The sequence below is a fragment of the Alligator mississippiensis genome, chromosome 1 (genome assembly GCF_030867095.1).
Source record: "Alligator mississippiensis isolate rAllMis1 chromosome 1, rAllMis1, whole genome shotgun sequence".
Lineage (NCBI taxonomy): Eukaryota > Metazoa > Chordata > Crocodylia > Alligatoridae > Alligator > Alligator mississippiensis.
Genome location: NC_081824.1, coordinates 441,406,111 through 441,418,832, shown reverse-complemented (window position 1 = coordinate 441,418,832; position 12,722 = coordinate 441,406,111). Strand labels below are relative to the sequence as shown.

The 12,722-nt window shown below is 39.1% G+C and overlaps 1 protein-coding gene across 1 annotated transcript; it reads right to left on the bottom strand.

Moving 5' to 3' along the window:
• Positions 1 to 90: 90 nt before the first annotated feature.
• On the bottom strand, positions 91 to 8,330 carry LOC102563438 (neutrophil collagenase). Its single transcript, XM_059721019.1, has 10 exons — positions 8,123 to 8,330; positions 6,392 to 6,636; positions 5,911 to 6,059; positions 5,666 to 5,791; positions 4,825 to 4,986; positions 4,179 to 4,296; positions 2,704 to 2,837; positions 1,812 to 1,971; positions 630 to 730; positions 91 to 400 (listed from the first exon to the last, which is right to left on the bottom strand). Exons 1-10 carry the CDS (start codon positions 8,270 to 8,272, stop codon positions 300 to 302), a joined length of 1,446 nt encoding a protein of 481 aa, XP_059577002.1. The 5' UTR covers positions 8,273 to 8,330; the 3' UTR covers positions 91 to 299.
• Between the last annotated feature and the right edge of the window lie 4,392 nt (positions 8,331 to 12,722).

Here is a 12,722-nt window from a genome sequence, read left to right as displayed (position 1 = left end):
CTTGCCTCCAATCTATTAAGTCAGTCTGTATCTGGGGGCAGAACTGAGCTCTGGAGAAGTGGCCCTAATCAAAAGACACAATCACAATAGTAGGAAACATAATAAGTTTTATTGACAATCTTCAATCTGGTCTGTAAACATTTTATAAATTACGTAACTGCATTAAGATTACAGTTTGTAGTTTTTCAGACAAAAGTCTCAGAGAAAATAATACTGCTCTTCCTTTTTAAACAACCATTAAAAGCTGAAAACAGCATCATATACAGCTATTGTATTATACAGGAGGGAAATCAAAGCAATTAACAGTTAAACCAGCTGTTGCTCCTCAGGACACTGACAACTTTTTTGGTCTTAGGATCAAACTGGAACTGTTTTGGTCCCTGGAATAAATAGATATAGCCTAGAAAGAAAAATAAATTGAAGGATTAGAAGTCACCCGTTAGATCTTTTTCAAAGATTTTTCTAGAGAACAAAATTAACTTTTGCAGGAAGTACATACTCATGTATTAGAAAGCCTGTTTTTCATAAACCTGTATAAATATTAATAATAGTTCCCTTTAAAATATTTTTTCATTCCAAAGGAGCACATATCTTGTAGTGTAATAAACGTAAATATTTGTTTTATTTACCATTATGCTGGACAGCTGCATCAACCTTTCCAGTCTTTCCAAAGTCACTGATTATGTTTCTTGGATAACCCTCATCCATGGATTGCCTGTTTTCATCATATCTTAATAAAAAAAGAGTAGAATAAGGAGTTATGGATAAGCAAGTAACATTTAGAAAGGCCAAACAAGACCTGACACAGAAATGATGCTGTTCTTTAAAATGACTGGACTGCTATTATGTGCCTAGGTTTGCATGTGCATGAGAGATGGGAGAGACAAAAATCTTTGCCCTATTGAAGAGAATGGCAAAATCCCTAATGATGCCAGCATTTCATCTTAAGAATGTGTTGTGGTATGTGTATACGTATATGCAGTCACTCAAAGGGCAGGAAGAGGTAAATGCTGTGTCTATGGTAAACGTGGACCAGAGATTATTTTGTCCTGAACAGTTGCATTTTTTTTGCAAGGTTGTCCAAAGGGAATATAACATTGCTAACCTTTATAGAGCTTTGATCATCCCATGCTGTAGCACTACAGTCCTACCCATTGTGTAAAGCAGCAGCCTGTCAATTTAATTTTGAAAACATATTTGTCTATGCTATGGTATCATTGGGATGATATTTTATTTATTAAGAAAAATCCTGATGCATGTATGTGGAAGTGGTACTAGTATCTTGTGATTGCACAAATTGCATTCAATAGAATCCTAACCTGTTTTCTTAAGCTAAGGTACCAATGGGTATGATGAGGGAATCAGTTCAGAACAACATATTGTAGAAAAAGTTAACAGCGCTCTCATGAATTATAAACAATTTTCCACCAAGTAATGTAATGTTTAGACAACATAAATCATAGAAAAATATACGTGGATGGATTCCCAAGAGGTCATTCTGGCCAAGTTTGAGAGTAACAAAAATAAATTTCATGCTATTTCAAGCAGGAATTGCACCTTTGTGGGTTAAACTTGAAGAATTTACTAGAAAATCACCTTTCTAAAGATTAGTGAATCCTAGGGCATGTTGTTGTATCCCAGATATAGAATACTATAAATACTATAAAATGGTTAAAAAAAATCCTATGAAAAATTAGCATTTTTACAAGATTTGGAAATCAATTCCATAAAAAAACTATTTTGAATTATTTCACATAATCATCCTTCAAGCCTCAGTCCACATCTTAAAACTGCTGAATATTAAATCTTACCTCCAGTACTTGTTGGCTACAAAGAAATATGTTTTTCCTGTATTCTTATCACTGAAAGCTGCGTTAATTCTTTTAACAGTCTTTGGAAAGCCCAGTTGATAAATTCTTTTGGGGTAACCCCGGACTACATCAAATCCATTGAGAACCCAGTATTTGTTCTCTGCAAAGAAAAATACAAATTAATGTTTCATCAGCTGATTGTGATAATACTGATTATAATTTCTAATTGTAATTTCATTGAAATATTTCAAATTTAGATTTGTTTTAATTAACAAATGCCCTTGTTCCTAAAAACAATATTTTTCATAAAAAAATTGTCAGTAAGATTAGCACTTTTTAGATCTTGTGGAAGATGTTGTATTTTATTCAATATTTTTTTCTTTGAACTTGTATAAAAATCATTGCCCAAATTTTAATTAAAATTTTTTGAATCAGAAGTCCCCTCAGTAGTTCTAACTGAACTCTGCAAAAGTCAAAGTTTGACATTTTCAAATGTCTTCACCTTGTTTGACTGAATAATTCCCCTGCAATTCTGGTTTGTTATTCACTTAACAGATAGGGTCTTAGGATCAAAACTCTCTTTTTCTCAAAACCTTTAAGTAATGTTGTAGATAGTAAATCCTTCCTGAACCTCCAGCCCTTATAGGTCCTTTCCAAAACCTCTGATAGTAATTTAACCAAAAACTGACTATGAGTGTATTAATTCAAAGCTGTTATTGAGCTACTCAAATAAACATTTTCAATTTAGAAAAGGCATTTCTGGTTGAAAGTTATGTTATTTAAATGGAGTTTCATCTAAAGAGAAGCAGGATAGATTTTCTTAATTGCATTTTCTGTGAAGTAACCTAATTACAGCAAATTCATATATTCAAAGAATTTTAGATAGTGTTACCTTTAAAAAAAACAACTTGATCTTTTTCAACATTTTCATAAGCAGCTTGAATTCCAGATGGCAGGGTTGGCCAGAACAGAGTGATAAAGTTCATCTGAATCTCTGGTATCTGGCTATGCTTGCGCCAGAAATATCTGATTGAGATATAATTTGCACATGAAAGCAGTTGCACTCTAGCCAGAAATGTAACATAATGAGTCATTTGAGTGCTTCTAGTGGCTGGTCTGTAGGAAGGACACAAGTCTGCTACAACTACTACTTCATTGACCTAATTCTTGAGTGGCTTTTGTGCTAAAGATTAAAGTTTCTCACTGCTGCAGACCTAGAGCACACCAGGTTCATTACAGAGTTGGTAGCCCAGGTTTTTCCTCATACCACATTATTGCAAATGATAAGTTTACCACTGCTCTACTATCAGTTGAAGCCAATGTAATGAGAAATGGTTTTATCGGGGATTGAACTGGTGTCCTGACCTACTTCTACCAGCCCTTATTAGCAGACCAGAAGTATAAGACAGAAAAATTTGGGGTCTTCCATAATTATGAGAATTTTGTTTCTTAAAGGACATTAATATATAACAAATAACTTAATAACTGCAAGCAACATGTAATAAAGTAGAAATATGATGTCTAGAAATTCAAGTCATAAATTATAATTCAGTTTATACTTCAAATAGATTTCCTCTTCCTTCCTCTTTTGAAAATGGGAGATGGAAGGGTACTATGATGTACCAGGTGTTCAAATTTCTCTCACAGGTACTACAAGTAGACTGCTAGTCCAGGATTCACCCACACTGGACTGGCAGATCTGGATTTTAGTTTTCACTGGAAGTGCTTATAATTCCTTACATTTTGAGGAAAGTGACTATTTCCCTCTATTCAGCACTGTTGAAGTCACATCTGGAGTACTGTGTTTAGTTTTGGGGCCCCTATTACAGAAAGGATGTAGACAAATTGGAGAGAATCCAGCAGAGGGCAACAAAAATTGTTAGGGGGCTGGGGCACATGACTTATGAGTAGCGACTGAGGGAACTGGGCTTATTTTATGTGGAACAGAGAAAACCGAGGTTAGATATCAGGAAAAAAATTCTCCTGAAGAGGTGAGTAAAGCACTGGAACAAATTACCCAGAGAGGTTGGTAGAATCTCTGTCCTTGGAGGTTTTTAAGACCCAGCTAGACAAAGCCTCGGGCTGGTCCTGCTTTGAGCAGGTGGTTGGACTAAATGACCTCCTGAGGTCCCTTCCAACCATAGTTTTCTATAACTCTATGATTCTATGATTCTATTTCACCACTTGACACAGCCCCTTTGAATCAAAGAATTATGCCACAGTTTAGATAAAAGTTAGGTAACACCAAAGTGCCTGCTCAGAATGCAGGCAACTCTTTGCAAGTGATACAAATTAATTTTTTTGTATTTTTGTTTCCTTCTCAGCACTGCAGTACAATGAACCACCACACAGGCTTGTTGATTTTACCTGCCCTTAAAGAACATCATTTCTCCACGCAGTGTAGCAACAGCATCAAAAGACAAATTAGGGTCACAGGTTACTGGAGTTGAGGGTCCAGTTGGTTGAACAGGTTTCAGAGCTTGTCCTACATGAGAATTAAGGAAGAATTTAATATTATGTAAAAATGATCTTGAAAACCAGTGAAAACAGTCTTTAAGGGACAGGCTCTGAATCAGGGTTCTTCCAGGAAATGTCAGGTCTTTTGGTTTTCTAAATCTAGCACAGAGGAAGTTCAGCACCTACAAGGCTGCTATAAGCTGCAGGGATGGGTTTGCAGGAGAACTGGACTTCGGGATCATAGGATCCTGAAGGATGACCCATAAGATCATCACCAACCTCCCTTTTGCTGAAGGTCAGGAAAATGTGGAGTGCTCTTGGAATAGGTTATCTTGGGAAGATATATAATTTCCTTCACTGAAGGTTTAAGAACAAGTAGACAAACATCTGTCAGATTTCGGTATGGGTACCCTGCGTAGTACACAGGAATGAATTAAATTACTTCAGTAGGTCCCTTCCCTCTCTAGTGTCATTACTTTTTCTGGGTGATTGTTAAGTAGTATTCTGTGTAAAATCAATATCAAACCAGGGAATCATCAGATGTTGGTTTTCTTACCATAGATGCTTTGAATGCCATTAATGTCATCTTGAGGGAGGTGGAATTTTTTAGGGTCTGTGTAGGCATAAGTTGGGTACATCAGAGCTCCAGGATCAGAAGAATGAGACAAACCCAGGGAATGGCCCAGCTCGTGGGCAGCAACAATGAACAAGCTGTAGCCTGAGAAGTAAAGATAATGTCATTCAAATACATGAGATTCTTTTGAATCTGCGGTGTGGGTGTGGATTCAAATGCGAAACAACTTTGTGACCGACCAAAGAACTTTCATTCATTCTGCAAACACTACAGGTAGAATAGAAAAATAATAGTTATATGAATACATAGACCCAGCAGGGACTAATTACAATCCCCAAGTTCCTCTTATTGCTTCTCCTACTGCCATCTTCTATAACACACCATAGTACATCTTTAATTTATGCAAGGGGTTAATTGGGACTAATTCCTATGAAAAGAATTGTGGTCCATTAACTTCATTTGATTTATTTATGCCAAAATGTTGGAGAGGAAAATTGCAATAATGGCCAAAGACACCGGTCAGTTTTAGACCCTGCAGTTCAAAGACATACAGAAAACATAAAACCCCTTCTGGTTGCCAAAGAAAGTAACTTTTCTCAGTGCCAGTTTCTTTACTCTAAGTGTTTATAAAAAACATCAGAGAAAAAAACCCAGCATGAATCCCATATAACTGCATCTTCTTGAAGAACCGCCTCCTTCAAAGGAATCTATTGAAGAAGGGAGAAGGAAACTCCCGTACGGTAATACCTAAAGTCAATGGAACAACTCATTAAGGAAAATACTATTTCACCTGAACAAACGAAGACAACAAGGCAAATCTTACCTGTGTTATATTTTGCCCAAGTTTCCTCCTCATCAAAGTGAACATCTCCACCAATCCGGAGGCCAGGCTGAAAAGCATGTGCTAGTATCCCATTAGGTCCATCAAAGGGAGAATTGTCCCCATGAGCTAAAAAAAGAAGTATTTATTTAATTAATATTCTCAGTTGCTTCTATAATTGAGGATGGCTTATGATTACTTGATAATTGCCTAAATATGACATTGTAATCTCGTGGATTATGTCTCACCCCTATATTGAAAAGAGAGCATTATATCTGCTTCTCCATCCTCAATCCTTCTGAATGTCATTGGGGACACATTACTCCAGACTTCAAATGCTTGTTTGATAGCTTCATCCACATCAGCTGGTCTCATGTCAGGTGTGTAGTTTATAATCCTTTAGGATAAAGCAAACATTAGTCTATGAACATTGGCACTTGCAAGTTATTATTGGCAATATTTTGCTGTAGTAAAAATCTTTCATATTTACTGCCAAAAAGCCCTTCCATGCATGCTTTAGTAATAGAAGAAGTAGCTTGACTTTCAAATCCTGAGCACTTACATCTCCTCTTAACTTTCAGTAAGGCAGTCTCCTTCCTTAGAGTACCAAGATGCTTTTCTTGGTGCTGAACTCCAGAAAGGAGAGCCTAGTTTTGCGTGTTTAGGCCCACATATTTGCAAGTTTGGGCCTTAATATGTTGCTCCACAAATTGCTTAGAGAACTGTTACCTGTATGTCAAGTTATTTGTTGGCCACTTTGGATGCCCTTCTGTTAGAACGTAGTCGCCCATGTCAGGCACACCACATCTGGGCTTCTTCATCATCTCTATAGTCTCATCATTTAACTTCCCAGTCACTTTCAGTCCAAAAAATGACTGCATTTCCTTGAGTGTTTCAGATACAGCCTCAATCTTCTTTCCCCGAAAATGAGGCTGTGCATCTGTTTTCAGACTATAGAATTTTTTTAGGTAATCCTGCCAAAAAGCAAGAGCAATAGTTGAGGGCATGAGTGGTTATGAAAGATCATAGTTTCACCTCAGCCTGGCAGCCATAATGCTAGCATGGCTCTAACACACCAACTTCTGTAGCTGACAGCAACCAAGGCAGAGCATCCCATCTGGCCACTTCTGACTCCCAAACCTGACGGTACCCATGGTTTGACTAGAGGCAGCCATTGGCAGGAGGCTGGAATAGAGCTCGTGCTCATGCCTCCAGAGCAGAATAGGATACCTTAACTGCCCTGCCAGCACATTGCACATTGTCTCAAACATCCAAACAATTCTGACTTAAATCCCACTTGTTTGGGGCCTGTGTTTCCAGGATTAACTACTTTTTTAAAGAGATAGTTAACTATGCTAGTCTGAAGTCAGTCCGGAGGCAGACTAGATTTACACCTTATAGACTAATTAATCAGGGGTCTGTAGCATAAGTTGTCATTTACAGCAGCCTCTGATTAAATAAGCCTCCTGCTTATGAAAGCTTATGCTGTACATCTCTGATTTATTTAGTCTAAAAGGTGCAAATCTACTCTGCCTTCTGCCTGCTTTCTTAATGACTTAGTTAAATGACCAGGGGAAATTTCGGATGGGCATCTTCTTGATATCTATGTTTCTTCCCCACCAAAGAAAGATTTTGCCAAAAAGTCCCAAAAAATAAAAAAATTCAAATTCTTCCCTAAGTTTCAGTTGGATTTTTATTAATTGTGATAAACTCCTGCAGCTCTTATCTTGGCTCCATTAGTGTTAGGAACTAGCCCATGTTAATAATGCATCTCTGAAACCCAGTACAGCCAGTGGATGCCTCTGGATGGTGAGAATTTTGGAAAATTAGGCTATCAGTTTTGGCAAATAAATGCAGATATAGGATCTGATGTTATTTATTTATGTCTCTCTGAAATTGTGTTCCTAGTAAATAGGTGTGATCACTTCTCAGCAAGATATAAAAAAGATTTATAGCTGTAAGTGGGTTTCGGGTTGGGGTTTTTTTTGGTGGAGGGTGTGTTACATTAATTATCTGATTAACTATAATTAGCTTGATTTTAAATGAGTGAGCAGTCCTGTGGAAATCACTGAGACTACTCAGGCCACTGACTTAAGGTTTGGTACTAATTTGAGTGCCTTGCTGAATATATGGAAGCAAAGAAATCTGATTGAAGGAGAACACCAATGCATTTTCCTGTTATATTTTCACTTCATTTTGCTGCATCTAGCACCAGAAATTGTAATTAAAAAAACCTGAAGAAAATCTTTTTTTTTTTTTGCCAAATAACGTTATTGAAGTTAGAATAAAGGAACAGAAGAAAACTGTTTCTTTTAAACCCCCCAAACTTGATAAATCTTAACTATCCTGATTTATTTAAAAAAAAAAGGAAAAGAGGTGCAATATGACATTTATTAAATCTCTTTTACAAAATGTATTAATTCTGAGATAGAGAACTTAGAAGCCATAGCAAGTATTTACCTCTGCAAACCTTGTAGTGTCATCTTCTGGAGTCAAAGGAGCACTAGAGGAGAACGCCACGCATGCTAGCAGCAAAAATGGAAGGCTCTTCTTTCTTAAGGTCATTTCTATGCTTCTGTTTACTGCTTGCTTCCAAACTACTGCACACATCTCTCAAATAGCTCTCTTTTTATAGCAAATGTGTACATCAGCTGGAGCCTGACTCATGGTGTCAAACATCCTTTTAGTACCCAAAAAGTAATGATGCATATAATTTCATCATCAAAATATTCTGCAACATGACTTACCTAACACGGTTTCCAGCCCTCTCCCCTTTTGCAATCTTTTAATGATTTAATACAGAAGGAAGAGATTTACAAATAAAAGAAAGATTACTGTGATTTCATATACTTTTCTTTCCCAATTAACTCTATTTCCCATCCAAGTTTTGACACAGTTTCAGAAAATAAAATAAAAACATGTACAGTAACATAAATAAATAAAAACTAAGCAAACACAGCAGGAACTCACGTGCTTGCTTATCTTTAATGTGGTAAACAGGCTTTGTGACTTTAACACACAGATTCCCAGAGCTTTCCTGTGTTCTCAAAGGCTCTGGTTTTGAGGCACAGATTCTCATTTGTGCTGTGCTTGCACACTTCTTGCCACAAATCGAGGCTTTGGTCTGAGTAATAGTTGTGTAACAACTGTACATGGCTGGAGGCTGAAGGATCAGGAGACCCATGTTCTAACCACCCAAGGATGTTTGAATCAGCACCTCAGCCATACACAGTAGACAGATACAGTATTGCCTAATACTCTCAATAACTATTAAGGGCAAATTTCAGGCAAACATCTCTAGTTCCAGGATAGATCCCCAGACCGATGCTGGAGGAACACCACCAGGAACTTCTACTCATGTTTTGACATAACTTATTGTTAGGGACATACCAAATTTGTCATTTCACGATTTTCATGGGAAAGCAAAATTGGTAGGTCTCCCGTGAAAAAGTGTGGTTCCTCCCAAACAATGTGGTCCCTGACAAAAAGCATGGGGACTCTCAAAAAGCACAAAAACAGCAATCAAGGTGGGGAAAAAAAGAGCGTTGCAAAAACAGAAAATGATGGGAAGCCCTGGAGTCCTGTAGCATGGGGGAGGCAGAAGGGGAGAGAGGGGTGGTGGATTTTCACTTCAGAGCGTGGCAGATCACCCACGCCTGTGATTGGACGAGGGGCCCCAGAAGCCCTGCCCCTTCCCAGAGATTGACAGATGGCTATCTGGCCCCAGAAGTTCTGCCCCTCCTCAGAGACTGATACACAGCCGTATGTCTATCTCTGGGGAAGGACGGGACTTCTGGGGTCCCTCAGCCAATCAGAGGTGTGTGTGTGTGTGGGGTGGGGCTGTTGCACTCCTCCATGAAAATGGCTACCAGCATTGTGTTTGGACCACAAAACCAGGGGGACAGCCACCCCAAATTTGGTAGGTCCCTACACATTGTACTCTCCTTTTGAGACAACTCCTTATCAACCCCATAATTGTAGCATTGATTCCCATCATCTCAAATGTGCCCAGTAATTTTTCATGAGGCATGGTATTAACCGTTTGCTTAGATCCTGATAAATCAAATCCCCTGAATTACTTTTCTCCAGTAAATCCCTTATCTTATCATATAATGATAATAACTAAACACTTCTTTATATTCATTTTAGTTGTTTTTAACTGTTATCCAGATTGTACTTTGATCAATAAAAGCTTGTATGCTTATACACATTCTTGTATCCATACATTAAGTCATATAGAATCAAACAAATTCTTGAGAAACACGACACAGGTTTCCCTCGATTTATACTGCACATGCATTCCTGGAGAAAGGCGCATAAATCAAATTCATATAAAGAGAACCCAGTTTACAATGGAACAGGTAGGGATACATTCCCACAGCGGTGAGGGAGGAAGGGTGTAAGGCTGGGACCAGGGGCAGGGCATGGCGCAGCCTGTCTGTAACTCCTGGGGTTGCAGCTGTCAGCAAATTGGCGGGAACTGTGAGTGGGTGTGGGGTGCGGGGCAGCTTCAGGGGGCTACAGCAAATTTTGGGGTGGCAGCAGCCCCCCTCCCAGCACTGCCACCTCATTCCTGTAATAAGGCTGGGGCCGGCAGTGGCACCGGGCTCTTCCTGGCACTCCAGGTGGGTGGTGGCAGCAGTGCTGGGAGTGGGGCTGCTGTCACCCCAAAATTCGCTGTAACCCCCCCAACCTGCCTGCTGGTGGCCCAGTGATGCCAATAGCCCAAGCCTGCAGTGATAGCATGCTGTTCTCCCACACACAATCTGGGGGCCCGCTCACCCCCAGGAAGAGCGTGGCACAGCCGCCCAGCCTGCAGTCCACCTGGGGGGCGCATAGCAGCAAGAGCTGCACCCCCCCCCCCCGGCCTGCACCTTGCAACTACTCACAGTTCACACTGCCTTGCTGCCTGCTGCAGCCTGGAGCCTCCTCTTCTCCCTGCTCACCCCAGTCCCTGCTGCAGCACCCTCAGGAGCAGCCCACACCAGCTGCCTGTAGCCACTGGACTGCACTGTGCCCCGAACCTCTCGGGGCTCTGCTTTTCCCCACTCACCCCAGCTGCTGCAGCAGACCCAGGAGCAGCCAACACCACCTACCTGTACCATGGTGTAGCACAGCCCAGGGGCTGGCATGAGTGAGAACAAGTGGAGCCCTGATTGCATAAGAGTGAATTTACCTCACATATAAGGAATTTGGGGTAGAAAAAGGGTGACTGCATAAGAGCGAATTCTCATATATAGAACCCACATAAATCGAAGGAAACCTGTATAGGTGGAGCAGCAGTTTAAAAATTTGATCCACATGAGTTCTCAAAATAAAAATTCTGCATTTAAGAATAATTTCTAAAGTTTTAAAATGTTAGTTGGGATCCAATTTACACAGAATAATGTGATACCTACCTGTCTATGGTTAGGAAGATATTTATCTAACAAACAGTCTGTGTCATAATGCTCATCACATGGTTTCTTGTATTTTTTCTGCATCATGTCATGTCTGCTTCTACTGGAGATTAGATACCTGGCATGATGGATCACTAATTAGGCCCAGGATGGTACTCTTTCAACATCTTAAATTGATAAGTAAAGCTAGAAAATACTACAAATATAGTTAGAATTTTCTATAATTCTGCATGTTTTTTGTTTACTAGGGCTGGTAATTTTTTTTTCCATCTAAACTGTTTTAATGGTCTATACTGGATTTATTTATTTTGTTTCACAGAACATTCCAAAAGTGTTCAGCTTTATTTGACTTAAAACAACTTTTTTTTCACAGATAAGCCCTCAATTTTTCAATTAGCTTTAATTTTGGTTATTTCTGATTAGAGATTTGCTAATGTCCAGGTGAAAGGATTTCATTTCTGTCTTCTGGGAACGGATGTTACTTGTATGAATGCCCATAGCACGCACAAGGGAGGTATCCACTTGTGACTGAGAAAATTAATATTAGCATTGATCTTGGGACTGACCTGGAATATTTAAATACATTTAAATATTTAATTTACTGAAAAGTGGGTCTCTGGTTATAACATTTGCTGAAAATCACACAGAGGAAGAGCTTGAGGACTTGCTTAATAGAAATGAGTGGAATGTTAATGCTTTAAGGTGGCAAGGATATGTATCAACAATAAGAACTTCTGTTATAACCTTTGGGGCTCATCCTTTGGAAATAACAGGGGATGTTATTGAAAAGACTCAAGGGTAGTAGCCAATCACAACAGCTAATGTGATTTTCCCAGGGAGAAGGCAAATGCAATCCTAAAATGCATCAGGTGAGGTATTCCCAGGAGAGAGAGGGGAGAATCAATGTCATTGTTACCACCTCAGCTGGAATAAGGTGTACAACTCTGGCGCCCAGGAAGGATTAATTCCAGCTGGCAAAGCTGAAAAGAAAGACTACTAGGATGACCAGAAGAATGGACAGACTATATAACACCATAGAAGACTGGAAAAGCTTGACTTGTTTAGCTAAGGAATACAAAGACTGAGCAAGGATGTAATTGCTATCCCTGAATGCATCTTGGAATGAACACCAGGGAGGAAAAAAATTACTTTTGCTAAAAGCCAATGTTGGCTGAAGGACAAAGAGGTATAAAATCATCAGAAACAAATACAAGGTGGAAATGAAAAGCCTCTAACAAAAAGTGAGATACTGGAGCAGTAGGTCCAAAATAGAGGGCAAAAATCAGAGTACTGTTAGGATGGAACTTAATCAGTTTATGCGATGATATCATCCAGTTTCCTTTGATACAAACTGGGGGACTTAAAGACCTTTGGTCTTGATGCACAAAGAAGCTCCTTTTAGTTCTATGTGTATATGTAAACCCAATTCTGTGAGAAATACAGGAAAAAAAACTGTACTGGCCCAACACAAATGAATAAAAATGGTAGCAAAAACCACAAATTATTGTCAGGAATCTGAAAGTATGTTGAAAGCACTGGGAAATAAAAGCAAAAGCTAAAGAATGTAAAGAAAATTAAGTAGTGAAAGTGTGAATCCTGAACTGTCTGAATTCTGAATGGTTAGGGTACATCCAGATGAGTACGCATGTGCCTCCTGCAGT